At 41.2% G+C, this 25,104-nt stretch overlaps 1 protein-coding gene across 2 annotated transcripts in view; it reads right to left on the bottom strand.

Annotated features, from left to right (window-relative positions):
* Positions 1 to 25,104, bottom strand: part of LOC115149549 (netrin receptor DCC-like) — a 499,682-nt gene that overhangs the window by 130,997 nt on the left and 343,581 nt on the right. For both annotated transcript variants that reach the window (XM_029692499.1, XM_029692500.1), the window contains exons 9-10: positions 15,523 to 15,677; positions 8,879 to 9,027 (exon numbers count right to left, since the gene is read on the bottom strand). In XM_029692499.1, the coding sequence (XP_029548359.1) occupies positions 8,879 to 9,027; positions 15,523 to 15,677 (304 nt within the window). The remainder of the gene's footprint in view (positions 1 to 8,878; positions 9,028 to 15,522; positions 15,678 to 25,104) is intronic.

Below are 25,104 nucleotides of genomic sequence, written 5' to 3'. Positions count from 1 at the left end.
AATCTTCCTGGGGTTTATTAAGGATCCCGATTAGCAGCAGCTACTCTTCCTGGGGTCCAAATACATTAAGGCACTTACAGTACATTACACATAAAATAAGAGATAAAACAGTACATCCTATAACATCATTACACCACTACATATCTACAATATAAAATGTATAATACCACCATAAAATAATATTACAATGTGTTCGTGACTGTATGTGTGTCTCTTCACCGTCCATAAGGTGTATTTTTATCTGTTTTTTAAAATCTGATTCTACTGCTGCATCAGTTACCTGATGTGGAATAGAGTTCCATGTAGTCATGGCTCTATGTAGTACTGTGCGCCTCCCATAGTCTGTTCTGGACTTGGGGACTGTGAAGAGACCTCTGATGGCATGTCTTCTGGGGTATACATGGGTGTCCGAGCTGTGTGCCAGTAGTTTAAACAGACACCTCGGTGCCTTCAGCATGTCAACACTTCTTACAAAAACAAGTAGTGATGAAGTCAATCTCTCCTCCACTTTGAGCCATGAGAGATTGACATGCATGTTATTAATGTTAGCTCTCCGTGTACATTTAAGGGCCAGCCGTGCTGTCCTGTTTTGAGACAGTTGTAATTTTCCTAAGTCCCTCTTTGTGGCACCTGACCACACGACTGAACATTAGTCAAGGTGCGACAAAACCAGGGCCTGTAGGACCTGCCTTGTTGATAGTGTTGTTAAGAAGGTAGAAACTAGGGCCTGTAGGACCTGCCTTGTTGATAGTGTTGTTAAGAAGGTAGAAACTAGGGCCTGTAGGACCTGCCTTGTTGATAGTGTTGTTATGAAGGTAGAAACTAGGGCCTGTAGGACCTGCCTTGTTGATAGTGTTGTTAAGAAGGTAGAAACTCGGGCCTGTAGGACCTGCCTTGTTGATAGTGCTGTTAAGAAGGTAGAAACTAGGGCCTGTAGGACCTGCCTTGTTGATAGTGTTGTTAAGAAGGTAGAAACTAGGGCCTGTAGGACCTGCCTTGTTGATAGTGTTGTTAAGAAGACAGAGCATCGCTTTATTATGGACAGACTTCTCCCCATCTTAGCTACTGTTGTATCAATATGTTTTGATCATGACAGTTTACAATCCAGAGTTACTCCAAACAGTTTAGTTACCTCAATTTGCTCAATTTCCACATTATTTATTACAAGATTTAGTTGAGGTTCAAGGTTTAGTGAATGATTTGTCCCAAATAAAATGCTTTTCGTTTCTGAAATATTTAGGACTAACTTATACCTTGCCACCCATTCTGAAACTAACTGCAGCTCTTTGTTAAGTGTTGCAGTGATTTCAGTCGCTGTAGTAGCTGACATGTATAGTGTTAAGTCATCCACATACATAGACACGCTGGCTTTACTCAAAGCGAAATTACTTTAGCTTCCCTCCAGGCCTGAGGGCACACACCTTCTAGTAAGCTTAAATTGAAAATATGGTAAATAGGAGTGGCAATATCGTCCGCTATTATCTTCAGTAATTTTCCATCCAAGTTGTGAGACCCCGGTGGCTTATTGATAGACAACAATACTTTTTCACCTCTTCCACACTCACAATACGGAATTCAAAATTGCAATGGTTGTCAGCATTTGTTGCTGGCAAATCATTAAAGTAGTTGGCAATGTCAGTAGATTTTGTGATGAATGAAGCCATTTGATTCAATGAATGAAGGAGCGGAGTTTGCCTTTTTGCCCAAATGTTAATTTAAGGTCCTCCAAAGCTTTTTTTGTTTCATAGTAAAGTTTCTTCTTCTTTTTTATTTAGTTTAGTCACATGATTTCTCAATTTGAAGTACGTTTGCCAATCGGTTGTGCAGCCAGACTTATTTGCCATTCCTTTTGCCTCATCCCCTCTCAACCATACAATTTTTCAATTCCTCATCAATTAACAGTTTTTAACAGTTATTTTCTTAATGCGTTCATGTTTATTAGTAACTGGAATAAGCAATTTCCTAAATGTGTCAAAGTGCAGCGTCTGGTTGCTCCTCATTACACACCACAGACCAACAAATATTCTTTACATCAACAACATAAGAATAATAAATAAATAAATAAGAATCACTACAAAACTGCTTGTATGAACTCTTATACACTATATTAGGCCCAGCCTTTGGAACTTTGTTTTTTTTCTCTCATAGATATGGCTACTAATCAAATTTATCAAATCAAATATATTTATAAAGCCCTTTCTAACATCAGCTGATAATCTCAAAGTGCTGTACAGAAACCCAGCCTAAAACCCCAAACAGCAAGCAATGCAGGTGTAGAAGCACGGCTATATACAGTATATTGTGATCACTACACCCGATGGATTTGGATACTACTTTTAAGCAAATTCCTGCAGAATTAGTAAAGATGTGATCAATACATGTTGATGATTTAATTATTATTATTTTTATTTAACCTTTATTTAACTAGGCAAGTCAGTTATGAACAAATTCTTATTTTCAATGACGGCCTAGGAACAGTGGGTTAAACTGCCTTGTCCAGGGGCAGAATGACAGATTTGTACCTTGTCGGCTCGGGGATTCAATCTTGCAACCTTTCGGTTACTAGTCCAACACTCTAACCACTAGGCTACGCTGCCTCAATTTCTGTGTTGTTTGTAACTACTCTGGTAGGTTGACTGATAACCTGAACCAGGTTGCAGGCACTGGTTACAGTTTGAAGCTTTTTCTTGAGTGGCCAGCTTGATGAAAGCTTATGTCAATATTGTAATCATACAGAAAATATACCTCTCTGTTGATATTACATACATTATCAAGCATTTCACACATGTTATCCAGATACTGACTGTTAACACTTGGTGGTCTATAGCAGCTTCCCACCAGAATGGGCTTTAGGTGAGGCAGATGAACCTGTAGCCATATTACTTCAACAGTATTTAACAAGGGTGCCAATCATTTTTGGAGGTAACTGTAAATTATTCCTGCCTGGCCTGGATTTCTACGTGTTAGACCACACACTGTGTTTGTGTCTGTGTGTCAGTAACAACAGCCTCCCTTCTCCCACTACGACAACATCTGCAGGTCAGGGATTGGCCTTGTCAGCCATCCCCAGACCCACACCACAACCTGGGATAAATGGAGGAAAATCATGCTCCACACCAAGGGATCTCAAAGGAAGGAAGTGTGTGTGTGTGCGTGTGTGTGTGTGTGTGTGTGTGTGTGTGTGTGTGTGTTTGCATAGTGCATAGTCCCTTCCAGGAAGAAATTAAATATCATTATGTACAGCTAAACAAATACAGTGCCATTTTGCTAATTGGACTACTACTGTATTCAAAGGCTTTACGCAGGGGGATGAACCTATTTGGTAGTGTTAGTAGTCTATGATTGGGAGGGGGACGGGAAGGGGAGAAAGGGAGGGAGAGGGAGGGGAAAAAGCGAGAGGGGAGGGGGAGAAGGAAGGCGACAGGTGGGGGAGAGGGTGGAGGAAGGGGAGAAAGGGAGGGAGAGAGAGAGAGAGAAGGGGAGGGGGAGAGCAGGAGGGGGAGAGGCGAGTGGGAGGACGGGTGGAGAGGCGAGAGGGAGGGAGAGGAGGAGGGGAAAAAGGGAGGGAAAGGGAGGGAGAGAGAGGGAGGGCGGGGGGAGGGAGGGCGGGGGAGAGGGAGGGAAGGCGGGGGGGAGGGAGGTAAGGCGGGGGGGAGGGAGGGCAGATAGGCAGGAGGGGAGAGGGAGGGAGGGCGGGGGGAGAGGGAGGGCGTGTGTGTGTGTTTGCATAATGCATAGTGCCCTCCAGGAAGACATGAAATAGAATTCTATACAGCCAAACAACTACAGTACGATCAACATCTTCATTTGCATGTCACAAAATAGAAATGGAGCAGAGGCTGTATATACTATATGTACTGTAATGGGGTGGTATATTATATACTTCTATATATACTATATGTACTGTAATGGGGTGGTATATTATATACTTCTATATATACTATATGTACTCTAATGGGGTGGTATATTATATACTTCTATATATACTATATGTACTCTAATGGGGTGGTATATTATATACTTCTATATATACTATATGTACTGTAATGGGGTGGTATATTATATACTTCTATATATACTATATGTACTCTAATGGGGTGGTATATTATATACTTCTATATATACTATATGTACTCTAATGGGGTGGTATATTATATACTTATATATATATACTATATGTACTGTAATGGGGTGGTATATTATATACTTCTATATATATATACTTTATGTACTCTAATGGGGTGGTATATTATATACTTCTATATATACTATATGTACTGTAATGGGGTGGTATATTATATACTTCCATATATACTATATGTACTGTAATGGGGTGGTATATTATATACTTCTATATATACTTTATGTACTCTAATGGGGTGGTCTATTATATACTTCTATATATACTATATGTACTGTAATAGGGTGGTATATTATATACTTCTATGTATATATACTTTATGTACTCTAATGGGGTGGTATATTATATACTTCTATATATACTATATGTACTGTAATGGGGTGGTATATTATATACTTCTATATATATATATATACTTTATGTACTCTAATGGGGTGGTATATTATATACTTCTATATATACTTTATGTACTGTAATGGGGTGTTATATTATATACTTCTATATATACTGTATATACTTCTATATATACTATATGTACTGTAATGGGGTGGTATATTATATACTTCTATATATACTTGATGTACTCTAATGGGGTGGTATATTATATACTTCTATATATACTTTATGTACTGTAATGGGGTGGTATATTATATACTTCTATATATACTTTATGTACTCTAATGGGGTGGTATATTATATACTTCTATATATACTTTATGTACTCTAATGGGGTGGTATATTATATACTTCTATATATAGACTTTATGTACTGTAATGGGGTGGTATATTATATACTTCTATATATACTATATGTACTCTAATGGGATGGTATATTATATACTTCTATATATACTATATGTACTGTAATGGGGTGGTATATTATATACTTCTATATATACTATATGTACTGTAATGGGGTGGTATATTATATACTTCTATATATACTATATGTACTGTAATGGGGTGGTATATTATATACTTCTATATATGTACTTTATGTACTGTAATGGGGTGGTATATTATATACTTCTATATATATACTTTATGTACTGTAATGGGGTGGTATATTATATACTTCTATATATACTATATGTACTGTAATGGGGTGGTATATTATATACTTCTATATATACTATATGTACTGCAATGGGGTGGTATATTATATACTTCTATATATACTATTTGTACTGTAATGGAGTGGTATATTATAAACTTCTATATATACTTTATGTACTGTAATGGGGTGGTATATTATATACTTCTATATATATATATACTTTATGTACTGTAATGGGGTGGTATATCATATACTTCTATATATACTATATGTACTGTAATGGGGTGGTATATTATATACTTCTATATATACTATATGTACTGTAATGCGGTGGTATATTATATACTTCTATATATACTATATGTACTGTAATGGGGTGGTATATTATATACTTCTATATATACTATATGTACTGTAATGGGGTGGTATATTATATACTTCTATATATACTATATGTACTGTAATGAGGTGGTTTATTATATACTTCTATATATATATATATATATATATATACTTTATGTACTGTAATGGGGTGGTATATTATATACTTCTATATATATACTTTATGTACTGTAATGGGGTGGTATATTATATACTTCTATATACTATATGTACTGTAATGGGGTGGTATATCATATACTTCTATATATACTTTATGTACTGTAATGGGGTGGTATATTATATACTTCTATATATACTTTATGTACTGTAATGGGGTGGTATATTATATATTACTATATATACTATATGTACTGTAATGGGGTGGTATATTATATACTTCTATATATACTTTATGTACTGTAATGGGGTGGTATATTATATACTTCTATATATACTATATGTACTGTAATGGGGTGGTATATTATATACTTCTATATATACTTTATGTACTGTATTGGGGTGGTATATAATATACTTCTATATATACTTTATGTACTGTAATGTGGTGGTATATTATATACTTATATATATATATATACTTTATGTACTGTAATGGGGTGGTATATCATATACTTCTATATATACTATATGTACTGTAATGGGGTGGTATATTATATACTTCTATATATACTTTATGTACTGTAATGGGGTGGTATATTATATACTTCTATATATACTATATGTACTGTAATGGGGTGGTATATTATATACTTCTATATATATACTTTATGTACTGTAATGGGGTGGTATATTATATACTTCTATATATACTATATGTACTGTAATGGGGTGGTATATTATATACTTCTATATATACTTTATGTACTGTAATGGGGTGGTATATTATATACTTCTATATATACTTTATGTACTGTAATGGGGTGGTATATTATATACTTCTATATATACTATATGTACTGTAATGGGGTGGTATATTATATACTTCTATATATACTATATGTACTGTAATGGGGTGGTATATTATATACTTCTATATATACTATATGTACTGTAATGGGGTGGTATATTATATACTTCTATATATACTTTATGTACCGTAATGTGGTGGTATATCATATACTTCTATATATATACTTTATGTACTGTAATGTGGTGGTATATTATATAATTATATATATACTTTATGTACTGTAATGAGGTGGTATATTATATACTTCTATATATACTATATGTACTGTAATGGGGTATATAATGTTATATTATATACACGACCGTTATAAAGTTTTGGGTCACTTAGGAATTTTCTTGTTTTTGAAAGAAAAGCACATTTTTGTTGTCCATTAAAATAACATGAAATTGATCATGGCTATTGTAGCTGGAAAAGGCAGATTATTTTATGGAATATCTTCATAGGCGTACAGAGACCCATTATCAGCATTATTTGCAGTTTCAAAGGAAAAGCCATATCTCAGACTGGCCAATAAAAATTTAAAATTAAGATGGGCAAAAGAACACAGCCTCTTTACTGTTGACGTTGAGACTGGTGTTTTGCGGGTACTATTTAATGAAACTGCCAGTTGAGGACTTGTGAGGCGTCTGTTTCTCAAACTAGACACTCTAATGTACTTGTCCTCTTGCTCAGTTGTGCACCGGGGCCTCCCACTCCTCTTTCTATTCTGTTTAGAGCCAGTTTGCGCTGTTCTGTGAAGAGACTAGATCTTCAGTTTCTTGGCAATTTCTCGCATGGAATAGCCTTCATTTCTCAGAACAAGTATAGACTGACGAGTTTCAGAAGAAAGTTATTTGTTTCTGGCCATTTTGAGCCTGTAATCAAACCCACAAATGCTGATGCTCCAGATTTTTTTTAAATTATTTTTTTTTTACTGAGAACACATTCTCACATTCTCATTTACAGCAACGACCTGGGGAATAGTTTCAGAGGATAAATGAGCCAATTGTAAGCTGGGGATGATTAGGTGGCCGTGATGGTATGAGGGTCAGATTGGGAATTTAGCAAGGACACCGGAGTTAACACCCCTACTCTTACAATAAGTGCAATGGGATCTTTAATGACCTCAGATAGTCAGGACACACGTTTAATGTCCCATCCAAAAGACAGAACCCTACACAGTGCAGTGTCCACAATCACTGCCCTGGGGAATTGGGATATTGTTTTAGACCAGAGGAAAGAGTGCCTCCTACTGGCCCTCCAACACCACTTCCAGCAGCATCTGGTCTCCCATCCAGGGACTGACCAGGACCAACCCTGCTTAGCTTCAGAAGCAAGCCAGCAGTGGGATGCAGGGTGGTATGCTGCTGGCTACTAGAGACACAACTAGTCTAAAGAAGGCCAGTTTTCAGCTGTGCTAACATAATTGCAAAAGGGTTTTCTAATGATCAATTAGCCTTTTAAAATGATAAACTTTGATTAGCTAACACAACGTGCCATTGGAACACAGGAGTGATGGTTGCTGATAATGTCCCTCTGTACACCTACGTAGATATTCCATTGAAAATCAGCCGTTTCCAGCTACAATACAGTAGTCATTTACAACATTAACATTGTCTACACTGTATTTCTGATCAATTTGATATTATTTTAAAGGACCAAAAAGTTGCTTTTCTTTCAAAAACAAGGACATTTCTAAGTGACCCCAGACTTTTGAATGGTAGTGTACATCTATATGTAATGTAATGGGGTGGTATATTATATACTTCTATATATACAGTACGAGTCAAAAGTTTGGACACACCTACTCATTCAAGGGTTTTTCTTTATTTTTACTATTTTCTACATTGTAGAATAATACTGAAGACATCAAAACTATGAAATAACACATATGGAACCATGTAGTAAACAAAAAAAGTGTTAAAACAAATAAAAATATATTTGAGATTTGAGATTCTTCAAAGTAGCCACTCTTTGCCTTGATGACAGCTTTGCACACTCTTGGCATTCTCTCAACCAGTTTCATGAGTTAGTCACCTGGAATGCAATTCAATTAACAGGTGTGCCTTGTTAAAAGTTCATTTGTGGAATTTCTTTCCTTCTTAATGCATTTGACAAGGTAGGGATGGTATACAGAAGATATCCCTATTTGGTAAAAGACCAAGTCATTATTATAGCAAGAAAAGCTCAAACTACCAAGCTTTATTATGCTAATTACTTTCAGAGAAAGTGGAGAGAACTTAGTACTGGCCCTGTGCCATTTTCAGATGAACTCATTTAACCCAGAGCTCTTCTATCTGTGTCAGATCGGACCATGAGAACCATGTACCTGTTCCTTGCCAGAGGGAGTCTCGGTCCAGAGCAGTCTGTACCCCAGCAGGGGACCGTTGGCATAGACCGGCGCGTCCCAGGAGGCCTGGATGGAGGTGGGAGAGATGGACTCTACCTGGAGGTTCTCCACCGGCCCAGGGACCTTCACTGCTGGGACAGGAACACATGATCAGATCAGAACGATGACATCAGATGCACAGATACACACACATACACACACACACACACACACACGTACAGATACATGGAGAACAGGAGAGCTAAACATAATTCCTTTTCCACTAAATTGAGGTGCCTCCAAGGCATCACTCCAATCCTTCATCACTTTATAAGGCTTTAACCCATTACAGTCTAAGCCCTGTCACTTTATAAGGCTTTAACCCATTACAGTCTAAGCCCCGTCGCTTTATAAGGCTTTAACCCATTACAGTCTAAGCCCCGTCGCTTTATAAGGCTTTAACCCATTACAGTCTAAGCCCTGTCACTTTATAAGGCTTTAACCCATTACAGTCTAAGCCCCGTCGCTTTATAAGGCTTTAACCCATTACAGTCTAAGCCCCGTCACTTTATAAGGCTTTAACCCATTACAGTCTAAGCCCTGTCGCTTTATAAGGCTTTAAACATCACTAGAAATGAATACCAGGTTATTACTTAGTGCTCATCTCCTGCATTATAACACCAGGTAATTACTTGGTGTTCATCTCCTGTATTATAACACCAGGTCATAGTGTTCATCTCCTGCATTATAACTCCAGGTTATTACTTAGTGTTCATCTCCTGCATTATAACACCAGTTCATTACTTGTTGTCAATGTAATGATAATGGGTTACCGTTACCCATACCTAACTCTAATGCTAATGGGTTACCCGTTACCCGTACCTAACTCTAATGATAATGGGTTACCGTTACCCATACCTAACTCTAATGCTAATGGATTACCGTTACCCCTACCTAACTCTAATGCTAATGGGTTACCCCTACCTAACTCTAATGCTAATGGGTTACCCGTACCTAACTCTAATGCTAATGGGTTACCCATACCTAACTCTAATGCTAATGGGTTACCCATACCTAACTCTAATGCTAATGGGTTACCCATACCTAACTCTAATGCTAATGGGTTACCCGTACCTAACTCTAATGCTAATGGGTTACCCATACCTAACTCTAATGATAATGGGTTACCCCTACCTAACTCTAATGATAATGGGTTACCCATACCTAACTCTAATGATAATGGGTTACCCCTACCTAACTCTAATGATAATGGGTTACCGTTACCCGTACCTAACTCTAATGATAATGGGTTACCGTTACCCATACCTAACTCTAATGCTAATGGGTTACCCGTACCTAACTCTAATGCTAATGGGTTACCCATACCTAACTCTAATGATAATGGGTTACCCCTACCTAACTCTAATGATAATGGGTTACCGTTACCCATACCTAACTCTAGTGATAATGGGTTACCCGTACCTAACTCTAATGCTAATGGGTTACCCCTACCTAACTCTAATGATAATGGGTTACCCGTACCTAACTCTAATGATAATGGGTTACCCGTTACCCGTACCTAACTCTAATGCTAATGGGTTACCCGTACCTAACTCTAATGCTAATGGGTTACCCCTACCTAACTCTAATGCTAATGGGTTACCCGTTACCCGTACCTAACTCTAATGCTAATGGGTTACCCCTACCTAACTCTAATGCTAATGGGTTACCCATACCTAACTCTAATGATAATGGGTTACCCCTACCTAACTCTAATGATAATGGGTTACCCCTACCTAACTCTAATGATAATGGGTTACCCGTACCTAACTCTAATGCTAATGGGTTACCGTTACCCGTACCTAACTCTAATGATAATGGGTTACCCATACCTAACTCTAATGATAATGGGTTACCGTTACCCGTACCTAACTCTAATGATAATGGGTTACCCATACCTAACTCTAATGATAATGGGTTACCCATACCTAACTCTAATGATAATGGCTTACCCGTTAACCGTATCTAACTCTAATGATAATGGGTTACCGTTACCCGTACCTAACTCTAATGATAATGGGTTACCCATACCTAACTCTAATGATAATGGGTTACACGTTACCCGTACCTAACTCTAATGCTAATGGGTTACCGTTACCCATACCTAACTCTAATGATAATGGGTTACCCATACCTAACTCTAATGATAATGGGTTACCCCTACCTAACTCTAATGATAATGGGTTACCGTTACCCATACCTAACTCTAGTGATAATGGGTTACCCGTACCTAACTCTAATGCTAATGGGTTACCCCTACCTAACTCTAATGATAATGGGTTACCCGTACCTAACTCTAATGATAATGGGTTACCCGTTACCCGTACCTAACTCTAATGCTAATGGGTTACCCGTACCTAACTCTAATGCTAATGGGTTACCCCTACCTAACTCTAATGCTAATGGGTTACCCGTTACCCGTACCTAACTCTAATGCTAATGGGTTACCCCTACCTAACTCTAATGCTAATGGGTTACCCCTACCTAACTCTAATGATAATGGGTTACCCCTACCTAACTCTAATGATAATGGGTTACCCCTACCTAACTCTAATGATAATGGGTTACCCGTACCTAACTCTAATGCTAATGGGTTACCGTTACCCGTACCTAACTCTAATGATAATGGGTTACCCATACCTAACTCTAATGATAATGGGTTACCGTTACCCGTACCTAACTCTAATGATAATGGGTTACCCATACCTAACTCTAATGATAATGGGTTACCCATACCTAACTCTAATGATAATGGCTTACCCGTTACCCGTACCTAACTCTAATGATAATGGGTTACCGTTACCCGTACCTAACTCTAATGATAATGGGTTACCCATACCTAACTCTAATGATAATGGGTTACCCGTTACCCGTACCTAACTCTAATGCTAATGGGTTACCGTTACCCATACCTAACTCTAATGATAATGGGTTACCCGTTACCCGTACCTAACTCTAATGCTAATGGGTTACCGTTACCCATACCTAACTCTAATGCTAATGGGTTACCGTTACCCCTACCTAACTCTAATGCTAATGGGTTACCCATACCTAACTCTAATGATAATGGGTTACCCCTACCTAACTCTAATGCTAATGGGTTACCCCTACCTAACTCTAATGCTAATGGGTTACCCATACCTAACTCTAGTGATAATGGGTTACCCATACCTAACTCTAATGCTAATGGGTTACCCATACCTAACTCTAGTGATAATGGGTTACCCGTTACCCGTACCTAACTCTAATGATAATGGGTTACCCGTTACCCATACCTAACTCTAATGCTAATAGTTACCCGTACCTAACTCTAATGATAATGGGTTACCGTTACCCATACCTAACTCTAATGATAATGGGTTACCCGTTACCCATACCTAACTCTAATGCTAATGGTTTACCCATACCTAACTCTAATGCTAATGGGTTACCGTTACCCGTACCTAACTCTAGTGATAATGGGTTACCCGTTACCCATACCTAACTCTAATGATAATGGGTTACCCATACCTAACTCTAATGATAATGGGTTACCCATACCTAACTCTAATGATAATGGGTTACCCGTACCTAACTCTAATGATAATGGGTTACCGTTACCCCTACCTAACTCTAATGATAATGGGTTACCCGTACCTAACTCTAATGATAATGGGTTACCCGTACCTAACTCTAATGCTAATGGGTTACCCATACCTAACTCTAATGATAATGGGTTACCCGTTACCCATACCTAACTCTAATGATAATGGGTTACCCGTACCTAACTCTAATGCTAATGGGTTACCCGTACCTAACTCTAATGCTAATGGGTTACCCATACCTAACTCTAATGATAATGGGTTACCCGTTACCCGTACCTAACTCTAATGCTAATGAGTTACCGTTACACGTACCTAACTCTAATGCTAATGGGTTACCCATACCTAACTCTAATGCTAATGGTTTACCCATACCTAACTCTAATGATAATGGGTTACCCGTTTGTCTGTGTGTGTGTGTGTGTGTGTGTGTGTGCGTGCGTGCGTGTGTATTTTACCTATTGACCGTGTAGTATTTTACCGTACCTGTTGACCGTGGGGTATTTTACCATACCTATTGACCGTGGGGTATTTTACCGTACCTATTGACCGTGTGGTATTTTACCGTACCTATTGACCGTGGGGTATTTTACCGTACCTATTGACCGTGTGGTATTTTACCGTACCTATTGACCGTGGGGTATTTTACCTATTGACCGTGGGGTATTTTACCTATTGACCGTGGGGTATTTTACCGTACCTATTGACCGTGGGGTATTTTACCGTACCTATTGACCGTGTGGTATTTTACCGTACCTATTGACCGTGGGGTATTTTACCTATTGACCGTGGGGTATTTTACCGTACCTATTGACCGTGGGGTATTTTACCGTACCTATTGACCGTGGGGTATTTTACCGTACCTATTGACCGTGGGGTATTTTACCGTACCTATTGACCGTGGGGTATTTTACCGTACCTATTGACCGTGTGGTATTTACCGTACCTATTGACCGTGGGGTATTTACCGTACCTATTGACCGTGGGGTATTTTACCGTACCTATTGACCGTGGGGTATTTTACCGTACCTATTGACCGTGTGGTATTTTACCGTACCTATTGACCGTGTGGTATTTTACCGTACCTATTGACCGTGTGGTATTTTACCGTACCTATTGACCGTGGGGTATTTTACCGTACCTATTGACCGTGGGGTATTTTACCGTACCTGTTGACCGTGGGGTATTTTACCATACCTATTGACCGTGGGGTATTTACCATACCTATTGACCGTGGGGTATTTTACCGTACCTATTGACCGTGGGGTATTTTACCGTACCTATTGACCGTGGGGTATTTTACCGTACCTATTGACCGTGTGGTATTTTACCGTACCTATTGACCGTGGGGTATTTTACCGTACCTATTGACCGTGGGGTATTTTACCGTACCTATTGACCGTGGGGTATTTTACCGTACCTATTGACCGTGGGGTATTTTTTTTTTATTTCTCCTTTTGTGACCTGCTCATTTCTTTATTACTTTTCTGGCACCTGCACTGTTTTTCAGACTGTATCTGTGTGTGTGTGTGTGTGTGTGTGTGTGACTGTATCTGTGTGTGTGTGTGTGTGTGTGTGTGTGAGTGTGTGTGTGTGTGTGAGTGTGTGTGTGTGTGTGACTGTATCTGTGTGTGTGTGTGTGTGTGTGTGTGTGACTGTATCTGTGTGTGTGTGTGTGTGACTGTATCTGTGTGTGTGTGTGTGTGAGTGTGTGTGTGTGTGTGACTGTATCTGTGTGTGTGTGTGTGTGTGTGTGTGTGTGTGTGTGTGTGTGTGTGTGTGTGTGTGTGTGTGTGAGTGTGTGTGTGAGTGTGAGTGTGTGTGTGTGTGTGACTGTGTGTGTGCGTGCGTGCGTGTGTATTTTACCTATTGACCGTGTAGTATTTTACCGTACCTGTTGACCGTGGGGTATTTTACCATACCTATTGACCGTGGGGTATTTTACCGTACCTATTGACCGTGTGGTATTTTACCGTACCTATTGACCGTGGGGTATTTTACCGTACCTATTGACCGTGTGGTATTTTACCGTACCTATTGACCGTGGGGTATTTTACCGTACCTGTTGACCGTGGGGTATTTTACCGTACCTATTGACCGTGTGGTATTTTACCGTACCTATTGACCGTGTGGTATTTTACCGTACCTATTGACCGTGTGGTATTTTACCGTACCTATTGACCGTGGGGTATTTTACCGTACCTATTGACCGTGGGGTATTTTACCGTACCTGTTGACCGTGGGGTATTTTACCATACCTATTGACCGTGGGGTATTTTACCATACCTATTGACCGTGGGGTATTTTACCGTACCTATTGACCGTGGGGTATTTTACCGTACCTATTGACCGTGGGGTATTTTACCGTACCTATTGACCGTGTGGTATTTTACCGTACCTATTGACCGTGGGGTATTTTACCGTACCTATTGACCGTGGGGTATTTTACCGTACCTATTGACCGTGGGGTATTTTACCGTACCTATTGACCGTGGGGTATTTTTTTTTTATTTCTCCTTTTGTGACCTGCTCATTTCTTTATTACTTTTCTGGCACCTGCACTGTTTTTCAGACTGTATCTGTGTGTGTGTGTGTGTGTGTGTGTGTGACTGTATCTGTGTGTGTGTGTGTGTGTGTGAGTGTGTGTGTGTGTGTGTGAGTGTGTGTGTGTGTGTGACTGTATCTGTGTGTGTGTGTGTGTGTGTGTGTGTGACTGTATCTGTGTGTGTGTGTGTGTGACTGTATCTGTGTGTGTGTGTGTGTGAGTGTGTGTGTGTGTGTGACTGTATCTGTGTGTGTGTGTGTGTGTGTGTGTGTGTGTGTGTGTGTGTGTGTGTGTGTGTGTGTGTGTGTGAGTGTGTGTGTGAGTGTGAGTGTGTGTGTGTGTGTGACTGTGTGTGTGTGAGTGTGTGTGTGTGTGTGTGTGAGTGTGTGTGAGTGTGTGTGTGTGTGTGTGTGTGTGTGTGTGTGTGTGAGTGTGTGTGAGTGTGAGTGTTTACTTACGCTCTGGTGGCGTGGTGAGTTTGAGTGTCTCGGATCTCTCTCCAGGGCCGTTGTCGTTGTAGGCCACCACTCTGAAGGAGTAGGTCTCCCCTGGCTTCAGGTTACTGACAGTCAACTGGAGGGTCTCTGCCTCCGACACGTTCACAGACCTCTCCCTGAAACAGCAACAGACACATTCACATACCTCTCCCCGAAACAACAGACACGTTCACAGACCTCTCCCTGAAACAGCAACAGACACATTCACAGACCTCTCCCCGAAACAACAGACACGTTCACAGATCTCTCCCTGAAACAACAGACACGTTCACAGACCTCTCCCCGAAACAACAGACACGTTCACAGACCTCTCCCTGAAACAACAGACACATTCACAGATCTCTCCCTGAAACAACAGACACGTTCACAGACCTCTCCCCGAAACAACAGACACGTTCACAGACCTCTCCCTGAAACAACAACAGACACGCTCACAGACCTCTCCCCGAAACAACAGCCACGTTCACAGACCTCTCCCCGAAACAACAGCCACGTTCACAGACCTCTCCCTGAAACAACAACAGCCACGTTCACAGACCTCTCCCTGAAACAACAGACACGTTCACAGACCTCTCCCCGAAACAACAGACACGTTCACAGACCTCTCCCCGAAACAACAGACACAGAGAGAGAGTAAGCACCAGAAAGCACAGGAACCCCCCCACACACACAGCTACACAAACACACTCACACACACAGAAACACACAAACGCACACACACAGACGCACACACACACACAGACACACACAGGAAACCCGCACACACACACACACACACACACAGGAAATACACACATATAAAGACACACGCACAGAGACACACACACAAACACACAGGCGCACAAACAGACTCACACGCACACACACACAGGAAAACCCCACACACACATACACACAGGAAACACACACACACAGGAAACACACACACACAGGAAACACACACACACAGGAAACACACACACACAGGAAACACACACACACAGGAAACACACACACACCGGAAACACACACACACAGGAAACACACACACACAGGAAACACACACACACACACACAGACACACACTCACAGGAAACACACACACACAGGAAACACACACACACACAGGAAACACACACACACACACAGGACACACACACACAGGTCACACACACACAGGTCACACACACAAACACACACAGACGCACAAAGACACATACACACACAGACACACAGTCACACACAGGAAACCCCCCCACACACACAGGAAACCCACACACACAGAAAACCCCCCCACACACACACACACACACAGAACCCCCCCCCCCCACACACACACAGGAAACCCACACACAGGAAACCCACACAAACACACAGAAACCCCCCCCCCACACACACACACAGGAAACCCACACACAGGAAACCCCCACCACACACACAGGAAATCACCACACACACAGGAAATCACCACACACACAGGAAACCCCCACACACACAGGAAACCCCCACACACACAGGAAACCCCCACACACACACAGGAAACCCCCACACACACAGGAAACCCCCACACACACAGGAAATCACCACACACACAGGAAACCCCCACACACACAGGAAACCCCCACACACACAGGAAACCCCCACACACACAGGAAACCCCCACACACACACAGGAAACCCCCACACACACAGGAAACCCCCACACACACAGGAAATCACCACACACACAGGAAACCCCCACACACACAGGAAACCCCCACACACACAGGAAACCCCCACACACAGGAAACCCCCACACACAGGAAACCCCCACACACACAGGAAACCCCCACACACAGGAAACCCCCACACACACAGGAAACCCCCACACACACACAGGAAACCCCCACACACACAGGAAACCCCCACACACACAGGAAACCCCCACACACACAGGAAACCCCCACACACACAGGAAATCACCACACACACAGGAAACCCCCACACACACAGGAAACCCCCACACACACAGGAAACCCCCACACACAGGAAACCCCCACACACAGGAAACCCCCACACACACAGGAAACCCCCACACACAGGAAACCCCCACACACACAGGAAACCCCCACACACACACAGGAAACCCCCACACACACAGGAAACCCCCACACACAGGAAACCCCCACACACAGGAAACCCACACAGCAACGAGAGACAGGATCAGAATAAAGCACCAAAAATGGCCACAGACGTCCTTTCCAAAATGCCATCCAATCCAAGTAATCCCTACTCCAAAAGCCGTAATCCAAAAGGGATTTCAGCACTTCTTCATCACCCCACTGACTAGATGGGCATGGCCCTGAAATAGACTTATAAATGACTCACCAGAGACTCGTGGATGAAAAAAAATAAACAATTATACTTACCTAATAAAATAACCATTCACCAAATGTTCAGATTCAATGAAAAAATTATTTAACTTCATACACAGTTGGAGAAGAAACTGTCTGATGGAACCCTATTCCCTATATAGTGCACTACTTTAGACCAGAGCCCTATGGAACCCTATTCCCTATATAGTGCACTACTTTAGACCAGAGCCCTATGGAACCCTACTCCCTATATAGTGCACTACTTTAGACCAGAGCCCTATGGAACCCTAGTCCCTATATAGTGCACTACTTTAGACCAGAGCCCTATGGAACCCTATTCCCTATATAGTGCACTACTTTAGACCAGAGCCCTATGGAACCCTATTCCCTATATATAGTACACTACTTCAGACCAGAGCCTTATGGAACCCTATTCCCTATATAGTGCACTACTTTAGACCAGAGCCCTATAGAACCCTATTCCCTATATAGTGCACTACTTTAGACCAGAGCCCTATAGAACCCTATTCCCTATATAGTGCACTACTTTAGACCAGAGCCCTATAGAACCCTATTCCCTATATAGTGCAGTACTTTAGCCCAGAGCCCTATGGAACCCTATTCCCTATATAGTGCAGTACTTTAGCCCAGAGCCCTATGGAACCCTATTCCCTATATAGTGCACTACTTTAGCCCAGAGCCCTATGGAACCCTATTCCCTATATAGTGCAATACTTTAGCCCAGAGCCCTATGGAACCCTATTCCCTATATAGTGCACTACTTTAGACCAGAGCCCTATAGAACCCTATTCCCTATATAGTGCACTACTTTAGACCAGAGCCCTATGGAACCCTACTCCCTATATAGTGCACTACTTTAGACCAGGGCCCTATGGAACCCTATTCCCTATATATAGTGCACTACTTTAGACCAGAATCCCTATGGAACCCTACTCCCTATATAGTGCACTACTTTAGACCAGGGCCCTATGGAACCATATTCCCTATATAGTGCACTACTTTAGACCAGAGCCCTATAGAACCCTATTCCCTATATAGTGCACTACTTTAGACCAGAGCCCTATGGAACCCTACTCCCTATATAGTGCACTACTTTAGACCAGGGCCCTATGGAACCATATTCCCTATATAGTGCACTACTTTAGACCAGAGCCCTATGGAACCCTATTCCCTATATAGTGCACTACTTTAGACCAGGGCCCTATGGAACCCTATTCCCTATATAGTGCACCTCTCGTGTGTTGTATGAAAGCAGTCTGATCTGTGACTGTGTTTTATCCTGAAATCACCTGACATCGTTTTTACCGTACCTGTTGACCGTGTAGTATTTTACCGTACCTGTTGACCATGTAGTATTTTACCGTACCTATTGACCGTGTGGTATACCATAACTGTTGACCGTGTAGTATTTTACCGTACCTGTTGACCGTGTAGTATTTTACCATACCTGTTGACCGTGTAGTATTGTACCGTAACTGTTGACCGTGTAACATTTTTCCTGTTGACCATGTATTATTTTATCGTACCTGTTGACCGTGTAGTATTTTACCGTACCTGTTGACCGTGTCGTACTTTACCGTACCTGTTGACCGTGTAGTATTTTACCATACCTGTTGACCGTGTAGTATTGTACCGTAACTGTTGACCGTGTAACATTTTTCCTGTTGACCATGTGGTATTTTACCGTACCTATTGACCGTGGGGTATTTTACCGTACCTATTGACCGTGTAGTAATTTACCGTACCTATTGACCGTGTGGTATTTTACCGTACCTATTGACCGTGTCGTATTTTACCGTACCTATTGACCGTGGGGTATTTTACCGTACCTATTGACCGTGGGGTATTTTACCGTACCTGTTGACCGTGTGGTATTTTACCGTACCTATTGACCGTGGGGTGTTTTACCGTACCTATTGACCGTGTAGTATTTCACAGTAATTGTTGACCATGTGGTATTTTACCGTACCTATTGACCGTGGGGTATTTTACCGTACCTATTGACCGTGTGGTATTTTACCGTACCTGTTGAGCGTGTGGTATTTTACCGTACCTGTTGACCGTGTGGTATTTTACCGTACTTGTTGACCGTGTGGTATTTTACCGTACCTGTTGACCGTGTATTATTTTACCGTACCTGTTGACCGTGAAGTATTTTACCGTACCTGTTGACCGTGTAATATTTTTATCTGTTGACCGTGTATTATTTTACCGTACCTGTTGACCGTTTATTATTTTACCGTACCTGTTGACCGTGTAATATTTTACTGTACCTGTTGACCGTGTAATATTTTACCGTACCTGTTGACCGTGTAATATTTTACTGTACCTGTTGACCGTGTATTATTTTACCGTACCTGTTGACCGTGTATAATTTTACCGTACCTGTTGACCGTGTATTATTTTACCGTAAATGTTGACCGTGTGGTATTTTACCGTACCTATTGACCGTGTGGTATTTTACCTTACCTGTTGACCGTGTAATATTTTACCGTACCTGTTGACCGAGTCGTATTTTACCGTACCTATTGACCGTGTCGTATTTTACTGTACCTATTGACCGTGTAATATTTTACCGTACCTATTGACCGTGTGGTATTTTACCGTACCTATTGACCGTGTGGTATTTTACCTTACCTGTTGACCGTGTAATATTTTACCGTACCTATTGACCGTGTGGTATTTTACCATACCTGTTGACCGTAGAGTATTTTACCGTACTTGTTGACCGTGTCGTATTTTACTGTACCTATTGACCGTGTGGTATTTTACTGTACTTTTTGACCGTGTGGTATTTTACCGTACTTGTTGACCGTGTCGTATTCTACCGTACTTGTTGACCGTAGAGTATTTTACCGTACCTGTTGACCGTGGAGTATTTTACCGTACCTATTGACCGTGTGGTATTTTACCGTACCTATTGACCGTGTGGTATTTTACCGTACCTGTTGACCGTGTCGTACTTTACCGTACTTGTTGACCGTGTGGTATTTTACCGTACCTATTGACCGTGTAGTATTTTACCGTACCTATTGACCGTGTGGTATTTTACCATACCTGTTGACCGTGTGGTATTTTACCTTACCTATTGACCGTGTGGTATTTTACCGTACCATTGACCGTGTGGTATTTTACCTTACCTGTTGACCGTGTAATATTTTACCGTACCTATTGACCGTGTGGTATTTTACCGTACCTGTTGACCGTAGAGTATTTTACCGTACTTGTTGGCCGTGTCGTATTTTACTGTACCTATTGACCGTGTGGTATTTTACCGTACTTGTTGACCGTGTAGTATTTTACCGTACCTGTTGACCGTGTAGTATTTTACCGTAGCTATTGACCGTGTGGTATTTTACCGTATCTATTGACCGTGTGGTATTTTACCGTACCTGTTGACCGTGTCGTACTTTACCGTACTTGTTGACCGTGTGGTATATTACCGTACCTATTGACCGTGTAGTATTTTACCGTACCTATTGACCGTGTGGTATTTTACCGTACCTATTGACCGTGTCGTATTTTACCGTACCTATTGACCGTGTAGTATTTTACCGTACCTATTGACCGTGGGGTATTTTACTGTACCTATTGACCGTGGGGTATTTTACCGTACCTGTTGACCGTGTGGTATTTTACCGTACCTATTGACCGTGGGGTGTTTTACCGTACCTATTGACCGTGTAGTATTTTACAGTAATTGTTGACCATGTGGTATTTTACCGTACCTATTGACCGTGGGGTATTTTACCGTACCTATTGACCGTGTGGTATTTTACCGTACCTGTTGAGCGTGTGGTATTTTACCGTACCTGTTGACCGTGTGGTATTTTACCGTACCTGTTGACCGTGTAATATTTTTATCTGTTGACCGTGTATTATTTTACCGTACCTGTTGACCGTTTATTATTTTACCGTACCTGTTGACCATGTATTATTTTACCGTACCTGTTGACCGTGTAATATTTTACTGTACCTGTTGACCGTGTAATATTTTACCGTACCTGTTGACCGTGTATTATTTTACCGTACCTGGTGACCGTGTGTAATTTTACCGTACCTGTTGACCGTGTATTATTTTACCGTAACTGTTGACCGAGTAGTATTTTACCGTACAAGTTGACCGTGTCGTATTTTACCGTACAAGTTGACCGTGTCGTATTTTACTGTACCTATTGACCGTGTAATATTTTACCGTACCTATTGACCGTGTGGTATTTTACCATACCTGTTGACCGTAGAGTATTTTACCGTACTTGTTGACCGTGTCGTATTTTACTGTACCTATTGACCATGTGGTATTTTACTGTACTTGTTGACCGTGTGGTATTTTACCGTACTTGTTGACCGTGTCGTATTCTACCGTACTTGTTGACCGTAGAGTATTTTACCGTACCTGTTGACCGTGGAGTATTTTACTGTACCTATTGACCGTGTGGTATTTTACCGTACCTATTGACCGTGTGGTATTTTACCGTACCTGTTGACCGTGTCGTACTTTACCGTACCTATTGACCGTGTGGTATTTTACCTTACCTGTTGACCGTAGAGTATTTTACTGTACCTATTGACCGTAGAGTATTTTACCGTACCTGTTGACCGTGGGGTATTTTACCTTACCTGTTGACCGTGTAGTATTTTACCGTACCTATTGACCGTGTGGTATTTTACAGTACCTATTGACCGTGTGGTATTTTACCTTACCTGTTGACCGTGTAATATTTTACCGTACCTATGGACCGTGTGGTATTTTACCGTACCTGTTGACCGTAGAGTATTTTACCGTACTTGTTGACCGTGTCGTATTTTACTGTACCTATTGACCGTGTGGTATTTTACCGTACTTGTTGACCGTAGAGTATTTTACCGTACCTGTTGACCGTGTGGTATTTTACCGTACCTGTTGACCGTGTGGTATTTTACCGTACCTGTTGACCGTGTGGTATATTACCGTACCTATTGACCGTGTAATATTTTACCGTACCTATTGACCGTGTGGTATTTTACCGTACCTATTGACCGTGTGGTATTTTACCGTACCTGTTGACCGTAGAGTATTTTACCGTACTTGTTGACCGTGTCGTATTTTACTGTACCTATTGACCGTGTGGTATTTTACTGTACTTGTTGACCGTGTGGTATTTTACCTTACTTGTTGACCGTGTCGTATTTTACCGTACTTGTTGACCGTAGAGTATTTTACCGTACCTGTTGACCGTGGAGTATTTTACTGTACCTATTGACCGTGTGGTATTTTACCGTACCTATTGACCGTGTGGTATTTTAACGTACCTGTTGACCGTGTCGTACTTTACCGTACTTGTTGACCGTGTGGTATTTTACCGTACCTATTGACCGTGTATTATTTTACCGTACCTATTGACCGTGTGGTATTTTACCGTACCTATTGACCGTGTGGTATTTTACCGTACCTATTGACCGTGTCGTATTTTACCGTACCTATTGACCGTGTAGTATTTTACCGTACCTATTGACCGTGGGGTATTTTACCGTACCTGTTGACCGTGTGTTATTTTACCGTACATATTGACCGTGTGGTATTTTACCGTACCTGTTGACCGTGTGTTATTTTACCGTACCTATTGACCGTGTGGTATTTTACCATACCATTGACCGTGTGGTATTTTACCTTACCTGTTGACCGTGTAATATTTTACCGTACCTATTGACCGTGTGGTATTTTACCGTACCTGTTGACCGTAGAGTATTTTACCGTACTTGTTGGCCGTGTCGTATTTTACTGTACCTATTGACCGTGTGGTATTTTACCGTACTTGTTGACCGTGTGGTATTTTACTGTACCTGTTGACCGTGTCGTATTTTACCGTACTTGTTGACCTTTAGAGTATTTTACCGTAGCTGTTGACCGTGTAGTATTATACCGTACCTATTGACCGTGTGGTATTTTACCGTATCTATTGACCGTGTGGTATTTTACTGTACCTATTGACCGTGTAGTATTTTACCATACCTATTGACCGTGTAGTATTTTACCGTACCTGTTGACCGTGTCGTACTTTACCGTACTTGTTGACCGTGTGGTATTTTACCGTACCTATTGACCGTGTAGTATTTTACCGTACCTATTGACCGTGTGGTATTTTACCGTACCTATTGACCGTGTCGTATTTTACCGTACCTATTGACCGTGTAGTATTTTACCGTACCTATTGACCGTGGGGTATTTTACCGTACCTATTGACCGTGGGGTATTTTACCGTACCTGTTGACCGTGTGGTATTTTACCGTACCTATTGACCGTGGGGTGTTTTACCGTACCTATTGACCGTGTAGTATTTTACAGTAATTGTTGACCATGTGGTATTTTACCGTACCTATTGACCGTGGGGTATTTTACCGTACCTATTGACCGTGTGGTATTTTACCGTACCTGTTGAGCGTGTGGTATTTTACCGTACCTGTTGACCGTGTGGTATTTTACCGTACCTGTTGACCGTGTAGTATTTTACCGTACCTGTTGACTGTGTAGTATTTTACCGTACCTGTTGACCGTGTGGTATTTTACCTGTTGACCGTGGGGTATTTTCCCGTACTTGTTGACCGTGGGGTATTTTACCGTAGCTGTTGACCGTGGGGTATTTTACCGTACTTGTTGACCGTGGGGTATTTTACCTGTTGACCGTGGGGTATTTTACCTATTGACCGTGCCGTATTTTACCGTACCTGTTGACCGTGTGGTATTTTACCGTACCTGTTGACCGTGTGGTATTTTACCGTACCTATTGACCGTGGGGTGTTTTACCGTACCTATTGACCGTGTAGTATTTTACAGTAATTGTTGACCATGTGGTATTTTACCGTACCTATTGACCGTGGGGTATTTTACCGTACCTATTGACCGTGTGGTATTTTACCGTACCTGTTGAGCGTGTGGTATTTTACCGTACCTGTTGACCGTGTGGTATTTTACCGTACCTGTTGACCGTGTAGTATTTTACCGTACCTGTTGACTGTGTAGTATTTTACCGTACCTGTTGACCGTGTGGTATTTTACCTGTTGACCGTGGGGTATTTTCCTGTACTTGTTGACCGTGGGGTATTTTACCGTACCTGTTGACCGTGGGGTATTTTACCGTACTTGTTGACCGTGGGGTATTTTACCTGTTGACCGTGGGGTATTTTACCTATTGACCGTGCCGTATTTTAC

This window comes from Salmo trutta, chromosome 15, assembly GCF_901001165.1.
Source record: "Salmo trutta chromosome 15, fSalTru1.1, whole genome shotgun sequence".
In the NCBI taxonomy this organism is placed as follows: Eukaryota; Metazoa; Chordata; class Actinopteri; order Salmoniformes; family Salmonidae; genus Salmo; species Salmo trutta.
The sequence above is the reverse complement of the archived record's forward strand: the minus strand, read 5'-3'. Positions and strand labels throughout refer to the sequence as shown.